This window comes from Andrographis paniculata, unplaced genomic scaffold (assembly GCF_009805555.1).
Source record: "Andrographis paniculata isolate CXL003 unplaced genomic scaffold, ASM980555v1 Contig71END, whole genome shotgun sequence".
In the NCBI taxonomy this organism is placed as follows: domain Eukaryota; kingdom Viridiplantae; phylum Streptophyta; class Magnoliopsida; order Lamiales; family Acanthaceae; genus Andrographis; species Andrographis paniculata.
Genome location: NW_026137608.1, coordinates 3645580 through 3665381, shown reverse-complemented (window position 1 = coordinate 3665381; position 19802 = coordinate 3645580). Strand labels below are relative to the sequence as shown.

Sequence of the window (19802 nt, the reverse complement as noted above, 5' to 3'; positions counted from 1 at the left end):
TTATTCTGTTTTATTATTTTAATATAAAATTATATATAAATTTAAATTAATAATATTTATTTTTTTGTTTTAATATAATTTTTTTTAATAATTTTATATATTTCATAAATAAAATAAATTATATATATAAATTAATTACTTCAATTATTTTAAATTTATAAAAATAAAATTATAATTTAATAAGTAAACAACCATATTAAAATAATTAATAACTATTGCAATACAAAATATATTTATATGCGTGTAAAATAAATAATAATTTTTTAAAAATAAATAAGAAATAAAAAAATTTAAATAAAAAAGCTCTGACTTATATAGTTTTTTAAAAATTAATTTTTTTTTTAATCTAAAGTGTTCGGTTCGAAGGATTTTGATAAAATCTTATTATTCATCCAAAATTTTACCCCAAAAAATATCAAATCAAATACCTATTTTTTATTTTTTATATTATACTAAAAATTAATTTTACATTCAAAACATCTCATCAATACTTATTTATTTCAAATTATACAGCTATTACAGTTTAAAATTTTTACTATTCAAATCCCAACTCAAAATTCAAAATCCCAATCAAACAGCTAAGTGTAATGTATCACACACCTAAATAGCTTTTCGCCTGACGTCTGCTAATAAGTTAAAAGTTCAAAGAGTTATCTTCCCAAACAACCATATGGAGTATGGTCGTACACAAACCTGTAAATCTTATTTGTAAAAGAATAAGAAAAAGAGAGATGAAAAAGAAAAAATAAATGGTCAAATTTCCACCACAGAACAATGAAGAAGAAAAAAAAAAAAAATAGCATTGCATCAAATTTAAAATTAATTTCAATAGAATAAATTTAATAGCCACGGTCATAGTAATTTTAATAGAATACAAAAGGTAAATTGTTTTTTTTTTTTTTTTATTTTTTTTATTTTTTATCTTATCATTTTTTATTATATTAGAATTTTAAGTGTACTATATGTGAAAATGGTATTTGTAAATAAAAAATTTTCATTAAAATGATCCTATGGTGTCGAATTCGCCGGTCTGTCGTTGCTGACGTAGTGCTGACGCAACTGATATGTCATCGCAAGCCAGGTAAATGCCACAATCAGTGACACGTGAATTTTTTTTTTTTTTTTTTTTTTTTTTTTACAAAATATCTTGGTAAACTATTTTTTAATTCCGTATATGACCTTATTTATTAATTTTAGAACATTTAAATAGACTATGTCTGAAAATAGTTCTGCGACATCTATGTGGTGATAAAATATTAGCCCCGTCGGTGCCACGTCAACAACGAAACGACAGCCAACTTGGTGAATCCGACACCAGAGAACATTTTAACTAAAAAAATTTACTTACAAACTATTTTCAAACAGAATTCAATTAACTTTCTAAAAAATTAAAAAAACTAGTTTATATATATAAAAAAAAACTCTAATCAATTACCCCCAAATCAAATAGTTTCCAAAAATATCCAGTCAGCAGCGTCTACTCTTTTCTTTGTGATATTTCTTCACCCAAGATTACAGGCGTTGGGTTGCCTCTCTCCGCAATGCCTCTCCTCCAGACTGCCTCGCTGCCCTGAAATTGGAATCCGCACCAATCTCGGTGGTGGTGGTGGTGGACATGGACTTGCAACTGCAACTGCAACTACAACTGCCGCCGAAATTCATTCCGAACAAGTACCGGGGGCGCCGGAAAAGCAATTTAATGGTTGGATTTCCGAGCGACTCCTCCACAGTTAATAATGCCAAGAGATCGACTCGTTTCGTGATTTCCAATAATGCGGTTGAAAGAGGTGAGGCGGAGACTGCGTTGGTGGTCGAGAAGCCTCCGCCAGAGCGGCGTCGTTTTGAGATATTCTCCGGCCATCCTGCGCCGTTCGGTGCCACGCCGAGAGACGGTGGTGTGAATTTCTCGATTTTCTCGAGCAATTCCTCGTCGGCTACTCTCTGCTTGATCAGTCTCTCTGATTTGTCTGAGGTAACGCATCATTTTATTGTCGTTGCGTTGCGTCTGCTGTGTTGAAATAGTTTTTTTCCACCATCCTGATTTATGATTCTTCATTTTCAATCGAAGATGTTGGTCAAAAGTATGTTCTTGTTTTTGTTTGCTTTGAAGTTGTTAGCCTATGTTTTGTGTTTTAACTAAAGGTGAAGAACATTGTTTGAATGTTCCTGTGGTCTAAGTGCGCCTTTCTTTACTGTGAAATTTTTGTTGCAGAATAGAGTGACTGAACAAATTGCCCTAAACCCAGAGAACAACAAAACAGGAGACGTCTGGCATGTGTTTCTCAAAGGTGATTTTGAAGATATGGTCTATGGATACAGATTCGATGGGAGCTTCTCCCCCGAAAATGGACTTTACTTTGATTCTTCTAAAATACTAATTGACCCTTATGCAAAGGTCAGTTTGACTCTCTTAATATTGATTTACACATATTGATTTTAGTAGCTGCCATTAGAGGAAGAATTATGTGTTTGTCTTTTATGATAATATAGCCTGTTTTAATTAGATTTTCTATGGTTACAATGTAGGCTGTTTTGAGCAGAGGGGAATATGGTGCTTTAGGACCAGAGAAGGAGTGCTGGCCTCAGATGGCGTGTTTGGTGCCTTCTGCTAACGATGATGTAATTTATTAATATCATAGATGATGTGTGATCAAAATGTTTGATATTTTGTATCCTCTGCAGGCATGATGCATATCATTTATGGAGTATGAATATTATCTGTGTTAATCTGGGAAAGTGACTTTTTTTTTTTTCCCGGTTTATGCCTGTCTATGCTTGTTTTTTAGTTTGACTGGGAAGGAGATTTTCCCCTAAAGCTGCCACAAAGAGATTTGGTCATATATGAGATGCACGTTCGTGGGTTTACAAGGCATGAGTCAAGCAACTCCAAACATCCTGGCACTTACCTTGGGGTTGTGGAGAAACTTGATTACTTGATGGTAAAATTCAACTGCAGTCATGTAATTTTATTTAATTTTCTTCTTGTATTAGATTGCACATCAAACTAATTCTCTTGCAACATGCTTCACTAATTAGTTAATATTTGAATATTTGCAACTAATACTAATGAACTTGTGACTAGGCTACCTGTTTATAGAATACTTTTCTCAACACTTGCATATTTGGTTATAATCCTTGTAGCTTTTGAAGGTGCAGCTACCATGTTATCAATGACAACTTTAATTCAGGTTCCATATGATATATTTATATGCTTTTGCAGAAACTTGGTGTCAACTGCATTGAACTAATGCCATGTCATGAATTCAATGAATTGGAATATTACAGCTACAACAGTGTAATGGGCGACTACAAGTATGACGTTACTCTGTTCTATTTTTAAAGGTTTATAATTTATATTTGTACATCAATGCTCATTAATTCATCCCTTATATCTATGCTACTGGTAGAAGAAACACATGTGTGATTCATATAATTTACCATGGCTTTTGTGATCTTGCTTATTTAAACAATGTGGTGAAAAGATGTTGGAGAATTAATTTTGTTTTTCAACTTCATTATTTCATATCCAGGATGAACTTTTGGGGTTATTCCACGATCAATTTTTTTTCACCCATGGCTAGATATTCATCTGCTGGTATTGGCCATTATGGCATAGGTGCAGTGAATGAGTTTAAGTATCTTGTAAGGGAAGCTCATAAGCGTGGGGTTGAGGTAAAGTTTCCTTGACAATGTTTTGGCATATATACCATTAAATTTCGGTTTACTAAGTTCAAGTAAAACAGGTGATTCTGGATGTTGTTTTCAATCACACTGCAGAAGGAAATGAAAATGGCCCCATCTTATCATTTAGGGGTGTTGACAATAGTGTCTTTTACATGCTTGCACCTAAGGTAAACACCAATTCTTTTTTTGTTGTACCAGCTCTGGAACTCAATGATGGTCATGTTGATTTTTTTTCCTCTATTTATGATTTCCATTTTCCTGGAGAAAGTTTTGCAATATTCTCATCTATTTATCATGTTTTATCAATGATTTTTGTTCATGCTGCTTGTAAACAATTCCCTTTCTTTTATGTTTATCACTTTTCTCCAACAAATGTCTCTTAACCTTTAAATAGCTTTGTCGATCCAAGATTACATGGATACAAATCAAAGAATGTTATCCAAACCATAGCTTAAGCATGGACTCGGTCAGTGAATTAGTAAAACTCTATCAGGACTTGAATATGACACTACTATAGAACTACCATAGATTAAAAGATATAATTATGGTGAAATAAATAAAAATGAAGTGATTCCGTATTGCTGCTGTCTATCTATCTATCTACCTTCCTTATATATATATATATATGTATGTATATTTCTAACTTTAAGGGTATGTCCACTTGTGTTTTTCCCCGTTATATACTATTTAATCTCCCATTCTCCCTAAAAGACATTACATTTGACACTCAAGAGTGCATTCTTTTTGGACATCCTTTTCTTTTTTGGTGTGTTGATTTTGCTTTTTGGTTTAAACAGTAGTTGGATATGATGTTTTGTGAAAGAAAATAGTGTATTGTTACATAGAGTGGCATGGTAAAATATCTAAAAGAAAGTTCAAAGTGAACAAAGCCTGATTTTCCATTGATTTTCCATTCAAAACATCACGTAAAACAATCATTTTTACCTCAAAAAACATCAAAACCAAATACACACATACATGAAAAAAGATAATAAATACATAAAATAATAATAATCATAATAATAATAAAACATACTCTAATTTCCCAGATTTGGTTTCGTTTTATTCTCTCACCAAACTTTATAAAGAAATCAGTCGAATCAGTCCCCAGCAGTTACTGTCTTTTATTTTTATCCAATATACAGATGTGTTCATTGTTCAAAATAAGTTTCACATTCCCCTTTTGTCCTGCCACACATTCTAGGTTTAGTAATCCCTTAGGTTAGGTTAGATGTTTCAACCTGAGGCTGAGATGCTAAACTTTTTGAGTAATGATAGTTATGCTGATATCCTTATCACCGTATGGATAACATTTCTGAAAACAGGGTGAATACTACAATTATTCTGGTTGTGGCAATACCTTCAACTGCAATCACCCCATTGCACGACAGTTTATTCTGGACTGTCTAAGGTAAAATTACTTGAAAATTCATGAACTGAAATGTCCTTCTGCTGCAGTTTGTTAACTTTGATCCATATAATGGGTTTTCCATGGTTCCCCTGATAGAAATGATAAAGAGTTTTCATTAATGTTGGCGTTGCAACTGGTATTGATTTGCGTTACATACCTTGAAACATGCCAATACATTGAATTATTGTAACTGTGAATGTGTTGGAAGTCCTTTCCTTATTGATATCCCATATATCGGAAATTCTTTGCAATCCTCTTTCTTTATAAAACTATAAGAGAATTATTATGCTTAATATATGTCTTGACAAGTAAAGATGAATCATGAGACCAAATTGTTTGTGAGAAAACAGTGAATGATTTTACTCTCCAACTGAGACATTTGCCAAATTTTGTTTTGTTTTGCAATTGAATCTTACAATTTTTAAGTTCTTTCTGAAAGCAATCAAAGATTGTGTAAATTTTGCATACCCTTCTGATTTTGATCTTTTTCAAGAGCTGTTATTTTTACTTATTGTATACCTTCGTTCGAGGAAGTCAGTTTCCATGCGCTGATCAATTGATGTAAATGTATGTCAGGCACTGGTTACTGTAACAAATAAGAAATTACCATATCATGTTTTCCGTAATATTTCAACTCACATTAACACACTTTGGTATGTATTTATCTTTCTTAGTCCTGATTATCAACAGATACTGGGTAACAGAGATGCATGTAGATGGCTTTCGGTTTGATCTTGCTTCTATATTGACAAGGAGTAGCAGGTCAGCTGGTACATCAACTGCCACACTTAAAGCACAAGCATTCAGTACTAATTCTGTATTATCCTTGGCTTGGGTTTGTTCAGTCTTTGGGATGCTGTGAATGTATATGGCAATGCAATTGAAGGTGATACACTCACAACTGGAACACCTCTCAGTAGCCCACCGTTGATTGACATGATCAGCAATGACCCCATACTCCGTGGAGTAAAGGTATATAGATTTCTTTTGTTATTGCTTAATTACTTATAGCTTTACTTGACTTTCTCATAGACTAATTAGTAATAGTCAGTAATATTCAGTTGAATTTGGTAGCCGCCATGTCTTGTCATTTTTGTCATATTTCTAGTGTCGAGTGAGATAATTTTGCTTCCATCTTACAGAAAGATTAGCCTTTCTTTCTGTGATACCCCAGTGTTGAATAGTGATTAAAATGGACTAAATAGACTACTTGTGTCAGCAATGTGCACATGTGAATGGTCTTTCTTCCCCTTTTCTAACTGCAATCTCTGGGCTGTGGGCACCCATCTATTTCCTTACAGTTCACCCCTTCTCCTTCCTACTGGTTGTAGCTGCAATCTCTGTACTGGGGCATCTATTTTCCTGCCCGGTACCAGTTCTACTTCTTCACCCCTTCCTTTGTCTCTCCTCTTTCCTGTTAGTAAGTTCCCTTATCTTCTATTGTGCCCATTAGTCCTTGGTAATTTCAAAATGAGTGATCCCAGGGAAGTATATAAAGGTGCGTGAGTGAAGACATGGCACGCTAGAAGGACTCGTGTTGGCCTGTTGGGTTAGTGTAATCCCGACATGCCCTGTCTGCGTGGCTTGCGAACCAGAGTGTTACAGAGGGCCTAGCATTTGATGGATCTTTCGGATGCAACATAGAGGTTGCATTCTTAAGTCGGAAAGAATGTGATACCTCCGGTGTTGAATAGTTGTGACTAAAATGGATTGAATAGATTACTCGTGTCAATAATGTGTATGGTTTGCGAGCTCGGTGTTACACTTTCACTGGTGTCAACCCAATTGCTTTTTGCTACCTGATTTTTGGCCATCAAATTTTAGTTACTGTAATTATGAACTTGGTGCAGTGCTGTTATCATCCATATTTGTCCGTCTATATTTAGATGGAAGGTTAATCAGGTTTATATTTTCCTTAATCAGCTTATAGCTGAAGCTTGGGACTGTGGAGGCCTCTATCAGGTTGGTTCATTTCCACACTGGGGCATATGGTCAGAATGGAATGGAAAGGTAAGTAGAATATTGCTTGCTTATCTATTATTTCTTAATACGCATATGCTTGTTCAATAACTTTCTTTAAACCGCTATTCTATTTATTTAATAATTGTTTAATAAAAGAACATGCATCTAGAAAACTCTAGCATAAATTAACTCTTCTCTTCTTTCTTTCAGTGATGTATTATTAATGAAGTTTTTTTGTTGGTATAACGAGGGACAAGATAGATGCTGTTTCTAACAAAGTAGAAGTTGTTTCATGAATTTATATGCAATACCTAACTTCGTTTTTGTATATTAATTTTGGTGACAGTTGCATGACTTTAGTCAATTAACTACATTGAAACATCTTGTTCTTATGCAGCACTATATGAAGTTTTCATGTTATTCCATGGATTAATCTTCCATTCCTAAAAGTCATAATGTGGTATCATCAGCAAGCTTAGATAGTCACCATGCACCTGTAACTTTTGAAAAGTATATGAGAGGCAGTTCAAACTATTTATCTTCAATAATTATGCATCTTCAATGATTTAAATTTGAATTCACATGTATATAATGCTTTTGCTAAATGTTGACATATGTAAATGGTTGAGTTCCTTTCTCCTTTTAAATTTGTCATAACTTTGTGCGAATGCTATTTTATTTTTTTCAGTATCGTGATGTTGTAAGGCAATTTATCAAGGGCACGGATGGGTTTTCTGGGGCTTTTGCTGAATGTCTCTGTGGTAGTCCAGGTCTTTACCAGGTAATCTTGATTAGAATTGCAAAACTTGCAACATAACTGTTCTGGTGTGGTATTGATTTTAAGTATGCATTTTATTTTCTCTTTTAAATGTACTTTTGATTTGAATTGCTTTGTATCTGACCCAGGAAGGTGGAAGGAAACCTTGGAACAGTATCAATTTTGTGTGCGCTCATGATGGTTTTTCTTTGGCTGATTTAGTATCATATAATGACAAGCACAACCTGTCTAATGGTGAAGAGAACAGGGATGGGGAGAATCACAATAATAGCTGGAATTGCGGCCAGGTAATTTCTTAGTGAAATATTCTTTTGGATCTTTACTTTTTAGTGAAAAGTTGCAAGTGATCAGTGAAACTATTCCTTTGGATATGTACCTTTTACCGAAGGTGCTAAGGGCATTCGGTTGGAGATTTCTTGTCCTCTTTACTGTCCCTTCCCCTTGAATGATGTGATTTGCTCATGCTACTTATCACAAATGGATATATGTGTAGAATGCAATTGCAAAATCGATACTTCTCTGGATGCCAAAGGAATGCAAGATGCCTTGCAAGTTCACATTATTTTTTATAATTATGATTTAATTTATTTTTTTTTGCATTGATTTCGGCAGGAAATTTCATCTCGTTACCCCAACTTTATTGCAGGAGGGAGATTTTGTGGGTATTTCTGTGAAGAAATTGAGAAGACGCCAAATGAGAAATTTCTTCCTGTGTCTCATGGTTTCCCAAGTGGGTTTCTTTATGTTGTCTGTCTTCGACATCCTGCCCGGAAAAAGAGAAAAAGCAGATGATTAGTGACTCCATGATAAATATTGTATCTCATTCTGCATTTTTGGTGGTCAGGGTGTTCCGATGATCTACATGGGGGATGAGTACGGCCACACAAAAGGCGGAAACAACAACACGTACTGCCATGATAATTATGTAACAAGCGACTCTCAATTGACTGCGGATTTGATTTCAATTTTCTGCTGCGTCGCCGTCCCTTTTCATTCCTGATAATTTATCTGCAGATAAATTATTTCCGATGGGATAAGATGGAGCAGTCCTCGACGGATTTCTTCAGATTTTGCTGCCTTATGACCAAGTTTCGCCGGTAAACCCCCGCCTTAGTTCTTGTTTGTAATGCACGGTAAATGGTGCCTCCCTTACGACCTCCTTGTTTTTTTTTTTTTTTTTTATATTTCAGCGAGTGCGAGTCCCTTGGCTTAAACAACTTCCCAACAGCTGAACAGCTTCAATGGCACGGACATACTCCCGGGATGCCAGACTGGTCTGAGACAAGCCGGTTTGTGGCATTCACTGTGGTAAGCCTATTGTGTAAACAGATGCCCGACACTGAAGACACATTTTTTGTCGAGCAAACCATTAACGCATAGCATAGCTTGCCCTGGTGGTTTCTATTCTTAGGTTTTGTTTTTCTTCTTCTTAACTTGATTGTTGTTGGATCAAACTTGTGGCAGATGGACTCGGCTAAGGGGGAATTATACGTGGCCTTCAATGCGAGTCATGTAGTGGCGACTGTTGCATTGCCGGATCGAGCAGGGTACCGGTGGGAGCCATTGGTGGACACGAGCAAGGCGGCGCCGTACGACTTCCTGAGCGAGGATCTGGCGGACAGAGAGATAGCCATCAGGCAATACTCTCACTTTCTTGATAATAATTTATATCCCATGCTTAGCTATTCTTCCATCATTCTTACTCTCTCCCCTCATCACAATGATAATAATAATAATAATGCATAGAGACAATATTTTTCTTATCTAATTTATCATCTTTTAATGATTCATGTATTTTTATTTTTTTTAACTAGCAATATAACGTATTCTATTTATGCTTTAGTATTTTTATTTTATTTTTTAAAAAATTTTCAACTGAATTTTCTGTCTTTCCAAACAAAAGAACTAATTTTCAATCTCTACCAAAAATGCACTTTTAAGGAAGACCATAGTGTGTTCTTATGGAATATTTTATCGAATTTTTATTATTCATTATTTATTTTCCTAAGAAAAATTTAAATCAAATATTAATTTTTTATTTTTTATATTATATTTAAAAATAATTTTATATTTAAAATATTAAATCATATTTATTTATATTATATCAAATAATTGTTCAAATTCAAATTTTTTATTATTTAGATTCACATTCCAACAAACACATTAAAATAGTTAGAATGAAGCCTAAATTTTTAGACGTTTCGTAATCTCCATTACCCAAATAATTATTTTATGCATAATATAAAAACAAATGATTAAAAACTACCTCTAGTTCGAAATAATTTTCTCATTCCTCTTCTTCTTCTTATTTTCGTTTTCTTCTTTTACATATATATATATATATATATTTCATCACTCTTTTTATTGGCTGTCTTTCCCTTGCCGCATATCACTACAAGTATTTTTTATTTTTATTTTTTTATTTAAATATTACTCTCTCCACAATATTGCAATGCAAGGGTTTATAATTGTACTCGATTTTCCCTCAATTCTCTCTTTACATAGATATATATATATATATATATATATTCATCCACTACTGTTTTTTTTAGCAGAGATTCAATCTAAGAGTGTCTTCCTCAATTGCTCAAGGGGCATGAATAGGATATTACTATTGCTGAGTGTGTGATAGAGCGGTCTTGACTTTTGAAGGTTAATAGGCCCTTAAATATGTATAAATAACATATTTTTATTTATAATAAAATATAAATAATTAAATAAAATCTCAATATTAAAAATTAATTTTTATTCAATTAAACTACAATCCTTTATATTTGTATATGCCAAATAAATCATATATATATATATAAATTATACATATACAACATATTTCAAATCCTCAAAAAGCGGAAAAATACCGCAGGCTCGACTTTACTGAGCTTAGATTTTGCTTTGACATCATTTCTTTTTATTTTTCAAAATGAAATATATTCTATTCACTATAAAAATTACTTTTAACGCAAAATTTTAAAAATAATAATATTTTAATTATAATAATTAATTAAAAATTGTATAATTTTTTTTAATATAAAAATAATAATATGATGATAAAATAAGTGTTTATAAAAATGAATAAAATATATAGTTACTAAAAATATGTATAGCAACAAAAATATAGAAATATATACATTAGTACGGGACAAAAGAAATATATATATATTTTTCATATTTATCTCTATTTTTAAACACTCAAGCCACATTTTTGTATTTTAATAAAATTGTATAAAACGCTTCATATTTTATTTATGAATCTTGTTAAATTAAAGTTCACACAAATACCGTCTTCGTCGAAAACTAATATTTACGAGCTAAATTTTGCAAATTTACACAAGTAGGAAAAAAAAAATAAAAATCTTAATAGTTTGTTTTTTTTAAAAAAAAAATAAACAAAAGAAATAGATAAATGATAACTTCTTTATTATTATTATTATTATTATTATTATTTTATTTTTTTGTAAAAATTAATAATAATTTATTTTATACGAAGAAACGGAACCAGCGTGTTTCTTTCCCTTGCGATGATAGACCCAAACATATTTTTTATTTTATTTAATACTATTGATATTTATATTTGTTGTTTTCTTGAGCAACAACCAAATACCATTCAAATATCATTATACTTCGTAAGCTTCGCCTCTAAGGGTTACATTAACCTTCTGCGTCATTATAGTTAACATTAAAAATATTCATATATTTGTATAACTTTTTGTACAAATATATTTTTATTAATATTATAAGACACTAATGAAAGTATTTTTGCAATTTTTTCTTAATTCAAGGTACATATTTACTTTTGACTCGATGTTTAAGAAATAATAATATTTTAATTATAATGAGTAGTTAAAAGTATTATAATGACATTTTCGCCCTTAGTTTTTTGTGTAAAAGTAACGATGTTATGTAAAGTAAGAGTATTTGTGAAAAAAAAGTGAAGCATTTAATGAAATTTTTACTTTATAATTGAACGTTCCAAAATAGAAATATGTATATTTTGTATCTAGACGGAGAGAGTAATATTTAATGATAAATACATAAAAAATAAATGAGACCCTTGAAGCCGAACGAGATAGTATCATTTATTACATGATAAAGGTTAAAAAGTCAAACTGCACCAAATCTTTTCTTAAATTTCTTTTTTTTTTTTTTTTTTTTTTTTTCTTAAAGCAGAGAATTTATTATTTGAACTATGCGTTTATTTCAAATATATATATATTTTCACAAAATATTCAATCACAATTTATTTTAATAGCAAACCCAAATCAAAATTTTCAAACCAAATCAAAAGAAACACACTTTCTTTACTTTCAATTTAATTTTAGAAGTTAGATTGTGTGTAGTTTTGGAATTTATTCTAAAACAAGAATTTGATTCTATTTTGGAATGTGATGTAAAATAATGTAAAGTGACATATTTTTATAAAATAATTGTAAGAATTAAATAACATAAGCTTTGATGTGATATAAAGTTTTGGAAGAAATATGTTCTTATCGTTTATACAATGATGGCAAGGTTATAACATATACAAATCAATCTACAATAATGATCTATGATTAATTAAGGGATTCTACATAAATAAAAGAATAAAAATATATGCGATAATGGATGATTTTAAAATGACTTGGATGATTTTATATTAATTATTAATATTAATTAAGATATTTAATACTTCCTGCGTCACAACTTTTCTATTTGGACGTTCAACAACTATTATCTTTTTTTTTTTTTTAAGCACAAATTTTACATTTTTATATTTCATTCATTTATTATTTTTAATCTCTATTATACAATTAAGAGCAAATTTGTCAATTCATAACAAAAAAATAATCAAATTAGACGGAGGAAGTACTAAATATCTCAATAGTTGTTTCAACGAAAATATTACTATTATTTTTGTTCTTTTTTTTATTTTATTTTTTTTCATCTATTTTTTCATACTCATGGGGACTTGCATTATGAGCTCCTAGAAAAATGATAATATACAATATAGTCAGATGATAAAGAAAAGAAATTAATCTGAAAAATCATAATTACTTATTCTTTTTAATAAAATAAAAAATTCAATTGAAATAAATGAAATAGATAACCAATTATTATTTATTATATGTATTTATATGCAAAAAAATGCACAAATTAATAATTTAAAAAATATGCTTATTAATAATAATAAACTTTATTATTTATATATAAAACTCTTCCATCATGACAAGTGGCGTGATAACGGCTACAAACACAGATAATAAGATTTAAAGGAATAAATAATAAAATTAGTTTTTATAAGGAATGAAAATAATTTTAAATTTATATATTACCTTCGTTCCGCTCTAAATTTTTATTTACTTTTTCCGTCTTAATATTTAAATATTAATTATTATACTTTCTCATTCGACCGCTAATCTATCTATTTTGTCATTTTAGCCTGTTCATAGCAAATGTATCTATTTTCTTTTTTAAGTAAATGTATCTTCCACTAAAATATAAAATTACTCCACTCTTTATATAATATTACACAAATGTCATCAAATAACACCAGTTAATACCATAAATATTAAGGGATATAATAGTCTTTATCATATCAATTGTACAATATATCAATATAATACTAATATACTAAAATCTACGTGCAAAAAGTAAATAGATAGATAGATAGTGGACGGAGGGAGTATCAAAATTTAGTACAAATTTAAAAAAAAAATTACAAAAATAATTTATATCTTATAATACTAATAAAACGATATTCGTATAAAAAATTATACAAATATAGGATATAATTCCATCGCTTGGATGGATTGGTACAAGTGTTATTAAAAAACCTAACAACCCACACTTAAATGTTTGTCAGAACTATATTAATAATAATTATATATAGACCCAAAAAGACAATCAAATTAAAATAATATTGGAAATTATATATTATCGATCGAATGCATCATGAAACATCTCACTACCTAAAACTTAATTTACTGGTTTCAAGAAATGCTTGATTCCATTTCTATCCCAACAAAAGTCGAACAGAGAATAATTCACTCTATGTTTTTTTAATGGTGATTTCTCAAAAATAATAATAAATAATATATATATTTGCAAAAATAAAAAAAAAATAAAAGAAAAAACTTTATATACTTATTACAAAAAATAAAAAATAAAAAATTTAATTTAAAATAATATATTTTATACTTATGACACAATTATCCCCTACTATTTTATACTTATGACACAATTATCTCCTGTTAAACACCAAAAATCAATCAATCTAAAAACATCGCGATGACACGGTACCGGTATCGGGTGATCCGAACCTGAATATCGACGGACTAACTGCTATCCGTACCCGATCAAAGACATTAATTTGTTTAGAAATTGTGGGTTGATATCTAGATTATATGTACGACCTAAATTAGATTAGACCGTATTAACATATATTCTTTATTTTTTACATGTTCAACATTCATTGAAACATTCTAAAAATTAACTACTATTTCGAAGAAGTTTTCCTTCTTTTCATAGAGATTCCAACAATCGTGATTCCAATCATCTGAGAGGGTTAATATTCGAGCCCAGAATAAACCTTAAGTGAAATTTAAAAGAAGAAATCGATGATAAAATTTAAAAAGAAAAATAAGTAGATTTCACGCCATATCATCATACAATACTGTCTATCAATCTTATGTGCCTAAACTTATCACTATCGATTATTACAAGCAACTATGAAACTAAACATAACTTTGGATGTATGATACATATATAGAACTTTGGATGAGTGCAAGAAGAAGGAAAAGTAAAGGAAATTATCCTTCAAAAAACAGAAAAAAACACACCAACATGTACTTATGAATCTTAAAATGATCAAACTAACCCTTCATTTCCAGCCAAGATCAAGTACTTATCCTTCCTAGTAAGCTTAGTGCAAGTAAACCCTAGTTCTTTGGCAATGGAAGCTTGAACCAAATTAGCCATTTCATATTTTGAATTTTCTTCATCACTTCCATTGTCAATGGCCATTGCGCTGCCTCCGACGTGCGCCACTTCCAAAAAGTGAACCCATGCCGTAGGCCACGGGTTCATGAGGTTGAGCAACGGGTCGAGAACCTTTAGCCCTCGCGCGGTGGTTCCATAAAACATGGTAACATGGCAATTGATGGCGACAGGATGGACACGATCGGTTATTTTAGTGAACAAAGGGCTGAATCTCAGCAGATACGGCTCTCTACAAGTTGTGCCCTCGGGGCAAAGGGCAACATTGCCTTGACTCAACAAGTTTTGTAATAACTTGGCATCTCGATCCCTATTTCTTGTTAAGCGCACGGTCTTTATTGGTGATAAGATCTCCGAAATTCTACTCAAACTATATACCACGGCGGTTAAGGGTTTCTTGAGACAAAATGAGAGCAATAGAGGATCGATAAGCGTCCTATGGTTGCATACGTATAATGCGCCTTTCTCTTTCTTTCTATCTTGTGATGAGTCGATATTCTTGGAATTGTAAACCCTAATATGAATTCCGGTTAAGTGTAGGATGGGGAACCTTAGTGCATTGCATAGCGTCACGGTAGCTGCGATCCGGAGAATCCCGAGCGCGATTCCCATGGGAAGCCATGTGAACATTGCTAGTGTAGCAAAGAATGTTGGCCTAAAAGCTAACCTTCCATCATGAAAAATTAAGGGTTTTGGGTAACAATCTCTTGGAAGCTTATGCCATTTGCTTCTTTCTTCTTCACTCACTGAGTAAATCTCCTATTAGATCAATTGAGATTATCGAATAAGAGAAAAGTTTGCCGATCAAATATCAAGTGTAATCTTATTAATGAAAACGAAAGCTGAAATTGAAAACAATGCACCTATTGAGATTATAAGAATAAGAGAAAACAATCAAATATTAAGTGTAATCTTATTAATATAAACTAAATATTACCATAAAATATCATTTTTTTAAAGAGATTTTTTCGTCTCCAAATTTACTTTTTTCATTACTAGTGATATTAGAGATAAAATTAATGATAAAATTAGGTTAGCTACGTGAATTTTAAGAACGGAATTTCGTTACAAATATACTATTTTTCTTTGGTGAAAGTTGAAATTGAAAACAATGCATCAATTGAGATAATCGAATAAGAGAAAATTTGCAAGTCAAATATTAAGTGTAATCTTATTAATGAAAACATAAGTTGAAACTGAAAATAAACAATTAAATACTTACCAAAATAATAATAATAATAAAAAATACATTAAAAAATTTAAAATGAAATGTATGAACTTCACTAAGTTGGAAGGGTTGTTTTTCTAATTACTCATCAACATATTATTGCCAAGAGCATCTTCAATTCTTAAATTAATTCTATAAAGCTGATTTTAGTTAGGTATGTACACAAACAAGGAAATGAATGATGCTGACCTAACTTCTTAATTGCACTGGACCATCATTCATATCACTATGAAGCTTTTCTTCCAACATTAATGGATTCCAAAGCCAAAAATGATTATAATCCATAATCCAAATGGGGTCTATTAACTAATTAATCTTTTGATAACTAAGTTCTTGATTCACTTAAAATAAAATCAAATCTCCACAATTTTTCATGAGTAAGAAAGAACAAACTGATCGATTAATGTTGGATTATTAACTAATGAAATCAAACAAAGATTGTATAAAGTTACCTTGCAGTGAGAAAACCATCGACAATAATCATCAACACACAATTTCTTGGAGCCATTAACAATCCCCAAAACCTTGTTAGAGCTGTTGCTGATCAAAGCTTCAACCTCATCATTTTTGATCTGTTCTTCCATCATCACTCCCAAAAAATATCCTCGAAAAGTTTTCAATTCCCTTCCCACCACAAAGTCGATCCCCAAATAATTCCCCAAGAAAGTCTCGACCATAACCTGAGGCAAATCACTAATGGCCACAGCCATTTTCCCTTTTCGAACAACCTCGAAGCTCTCCATTGCCACATCGTCGAGAAAGAACTTTGGCAGCACAGATCTTCCCTCTACAAACCTCTCCTTTTTCAGCCCAATAAAGCTCACCATCACCATAGCCTTCAAAGCTAAATCTTCACTGCAAAGAAATATGAGAGGATAAAGAAGCAAAAGGACTAAAGCCCTTATAAGGCTTCCAGCTTCGAAAGCCACGAGCATGAAGTAAGGAAACAGCGAAGAAGAAGAAGACGAAGATCTAAGCAAAACCCTTTCACCATTAAATAAAAGAACATGATTTCCCAGGTCGGTCTTTTTCCCTAAAGACTCCAAATTTAGAAACCCTAATTGTGCTTCATTACAGACACCTTGCTTGGAACTTAATTTGGAGATCTTTAGATGGTTGTGGAAGAACATAGACGAAATGAAGATGATTTTTCTGAAAGATAATCCTGCCATAACAATAAACTGCTAATCACTACCTGTCTAAGATTGCAGTTTTCTGTTTGCATGGCAATATATATATATATGCTAATTATAGATTTATATAATAAGAACGTGGATTCGATGTCGATCTATTTGTGGCTAAGAATGATACAAGCGTCTCAGAGACAACATGGGATACAAATATATTTATATATAGATATATGTATTTATAAAATATATATTTAATCTGCTGCAGCTAGCTAGCCCCACTGGCCTTACAATAATATATGCTCATTGATCTACACTAGAAATGTTTCAGCAATAACAGGACTTGCTTTTATAGCTATATAGCTAGTAGTAGGATTAATCTGAATGCCTATAGTTTCAAACCTTCAAAAATTTTGTTACTTATTTCTTAATCTTTGATTTCAATATATAATATTCCCTTCGTTCCGTTAAAATATATAAAAACATTTATGTCTGATACAAAAATTAAAAAAATAAATAAATATTTTATTGAAAAAGTAATAAAAATAAAAAAAGATAGTTGAGAATACTTTTAGAAATTTAGTTAGAATTAAAGAAAATTGGGGGAGATAATGTAATAAATATAATGACATTTATTGTAAATAAGTGTTGAAAAAAAATAATAATTAAATATTAATTTGTTGACTTTGCCAAAATTAGTAATCGATAAATTTAATAGATAGACTAAAAAGAAAATTGAGTAAATTTGACTAATGGAGATAATATATATATATATATGAGTGGATTAATAGTAGCCGAGTTAGAGTTTGAATTAGAATATATAGAGGGCATGATTCTTTCAACTTTTTAATCTCTCATTCAATTATAAATTATATATATATATATCAACAAACGGTTTTTTTTTAGTTCCGAATTTCTTATTATTTTAAAACTATAAATGGATTTTGTATAAAAATAATTCAATAATTTTAAAATTTTGGTAGAAATAATCCTCAGATACCGGAGTCGCATGGGTGGCACTCGAATGACCTGTTGGGGTTGATGTGTGTATATACATAGTTGTGCTGCCAATGCCACGACCCCTAAGATCCTAAAATGATAAATGAAGTCATACGAGGATTTAGAATAAATTTTTTTATCAAAATACGCACCGACAATATGATTATGTGCAAACACATCAGCTCCGCCAGATCATAAGGGCCCTATGTATGAAATAACTTCGATACCATATGACTATTTCTGTCAAAACTATGTTTCTTTAACAAAATTTTTTCAAATTTTACTATTTGAAATTTTTTTTTTTTTCTCTCACAAAATATCCAATCAAACATTATTTTAATATTAAACCTAAACCAATTTTTCCCAAACTTAACGAAAAGAAACACATCCTAATTGTCTTAAAATGATAAAGAGGATGACAAAAAAATTAGTTTATGCTATAGTATAATTAGTTAAGCTAGAAAGACTGTATGTATTAATGAGAACCAGCTGTTTGATGTATGTATTTATTCCCAATTTCTCAAGTCGTCTTCTTCCTGTCGTCGTCTCTGTGTGGACCCTAAGCTCACATGTTATATACACATATATATATATATATATATCTGAGCTGTGTTGTGTTGTTTCACACCAGAAAAATGTGCATGAGCTGTGGTGATCGATATCTTCATCAAAATTCCACACAATCTAAGCTCATCATAAGCTGGATATTTCATATATATATATATATATATGGTAAAGTCCCGTAACTGGACCCTTTATCATTTTAGTCTTGTAAGTGAAGCATGTCGCAAACTAGTCCCATAAGTAAAAAATTTTCGTTGTTTTAGTCCTCCGGCACCGGAGACGCCCGCGTGGCTCGCCGGAGGTGACGTGTCAGCCAGGTGTCCCGCCAGGTTAGCGACACCCAGCGGACACGTGGATTTTTTTTCAATTTTTTATTTTTTTTTATTGAACCAAATAAAAAAATTAAAAAAAAAATACAAATAAAATTCAAAATAAATTAAAAATAAGTTTTAAAAAAATTTAAAAAATAAAAAATAAATAAAAAAATTCACGTGTCCGCCAAGTCAGCGACACTGTAATCGAAATTTAGGACCTAATACTTGTAGTTTACAACTAATCGAACACATATGAAACAAGAAACATTGAATCTTTTATATACTTTCTTAATCGAAGGAGTTCGGACTCAGTTTACCCAATATTTCAACCGACTAGCAACACTTACACACAACCTCGACCCAAACACTACCGACATCCACAGAAACGCACAATCAGCGCGATTAACAACCTAATCGAAAGAAATCTCAAGATTCTAAGCCTAAATCATCGCGGACAATCAATTACACCACGAACAGCCCATAAACATAGAATCGAGAAATCAAACCGAAGAACAGCTCTAGAACAAGCTGTAATACAACCACGGTGGATGAACTTCAAGTTCCGATGGCCAAACTCGCCGGAATGCACCAGACAGATCGATCGCGTTCGTCGGGAAAGCTAGGGCTTCAGAGAGTGAATATCGCGATGTGAAGAAGTGAGTATTCATCTGTCTAGTGAACCGGGAAGCAGTGTATATATATCAGACCCCTTGGACCGGTTTGAGGGCGGTCCAGGGCGGTTCAGGCCAACCGAACCCATCCT

At 31.4% G+C, this 19802-nt stretch overlaps 2 protein-coding genes across 3 annotated transcripts; one reads left to right on the top strand and one right to left on the bottom strand.

The window, feature by feature from the left end:
- The first annotated feature begins 1474 nt into the window (after window positions 1-1474).
- On the top strand, window positions 1475-9623 carry LOC127265020 (isoamylase 1, chloroplastic). Of its 2 annotated transcripts, none has more exons than XM_051294663.1 (18): window positions 1475-1972; window positions 2213-2395; window positions 2527-2619; window positions 2787-2939; window positions 3221-3312; window positions 3531-3672; window positions 3744-3851; window positions 5010-5095; window positions 5786-5857; window positions 5941-6067; window positions 7019-7105; window positions 7746-7838; window positions 7964-8122; window positions 8482-8565; window positions 8680-8760; window positions 8850-8932; window positions 9026-9143; window positions 9300-9623. In XM_051294663.1, the coding sequence occupies exons 1-18, from the start codon at window positions 1616-1618 to the stop codon at window positions 9579-9581; spliced, it is 2400 nt and encodes a 799-aa protein (XP_051150620.1). In that variant the 5' UTR covers window positions 1475-1615; the 3' UTR covers window positions 9582-9623. The 2 variants fall into 2 exon arrangements, with proteins under 2 accessions (XP_051150620.1, XP_051150621.1); XM_051294664.1 differs by having other exon boundaries at window positions 1852-1972; window positions 2218-2395.
- A 4806-nt stretch (window positions 9624-14429) lies between these two features.
- LOC127265081 (probable glycerol-3-phosphate acyltransferase 3) lies at window positions 14430-17333 on the bottom strand. The gene is made up of 2 exons (XM_051294762.1): window positions 16488-17333; window positions 14430-15566 (listed from the first exon to the last, which is right to left on the bottom strand). Exons 1-2 carry the CDS (start codon window positions 17205-17207, stop codon window positions 14679-14681), a joined length of 1608 nt encoding a protein of 535 aa, XP_051150719.1. The 5' UTR covers window positions 17208-17333; the 3' UTR covers window positions 14430-14678.
- Between the last annotated feature and the right edge of the window lie 2469 nt (window positions 17334-19802).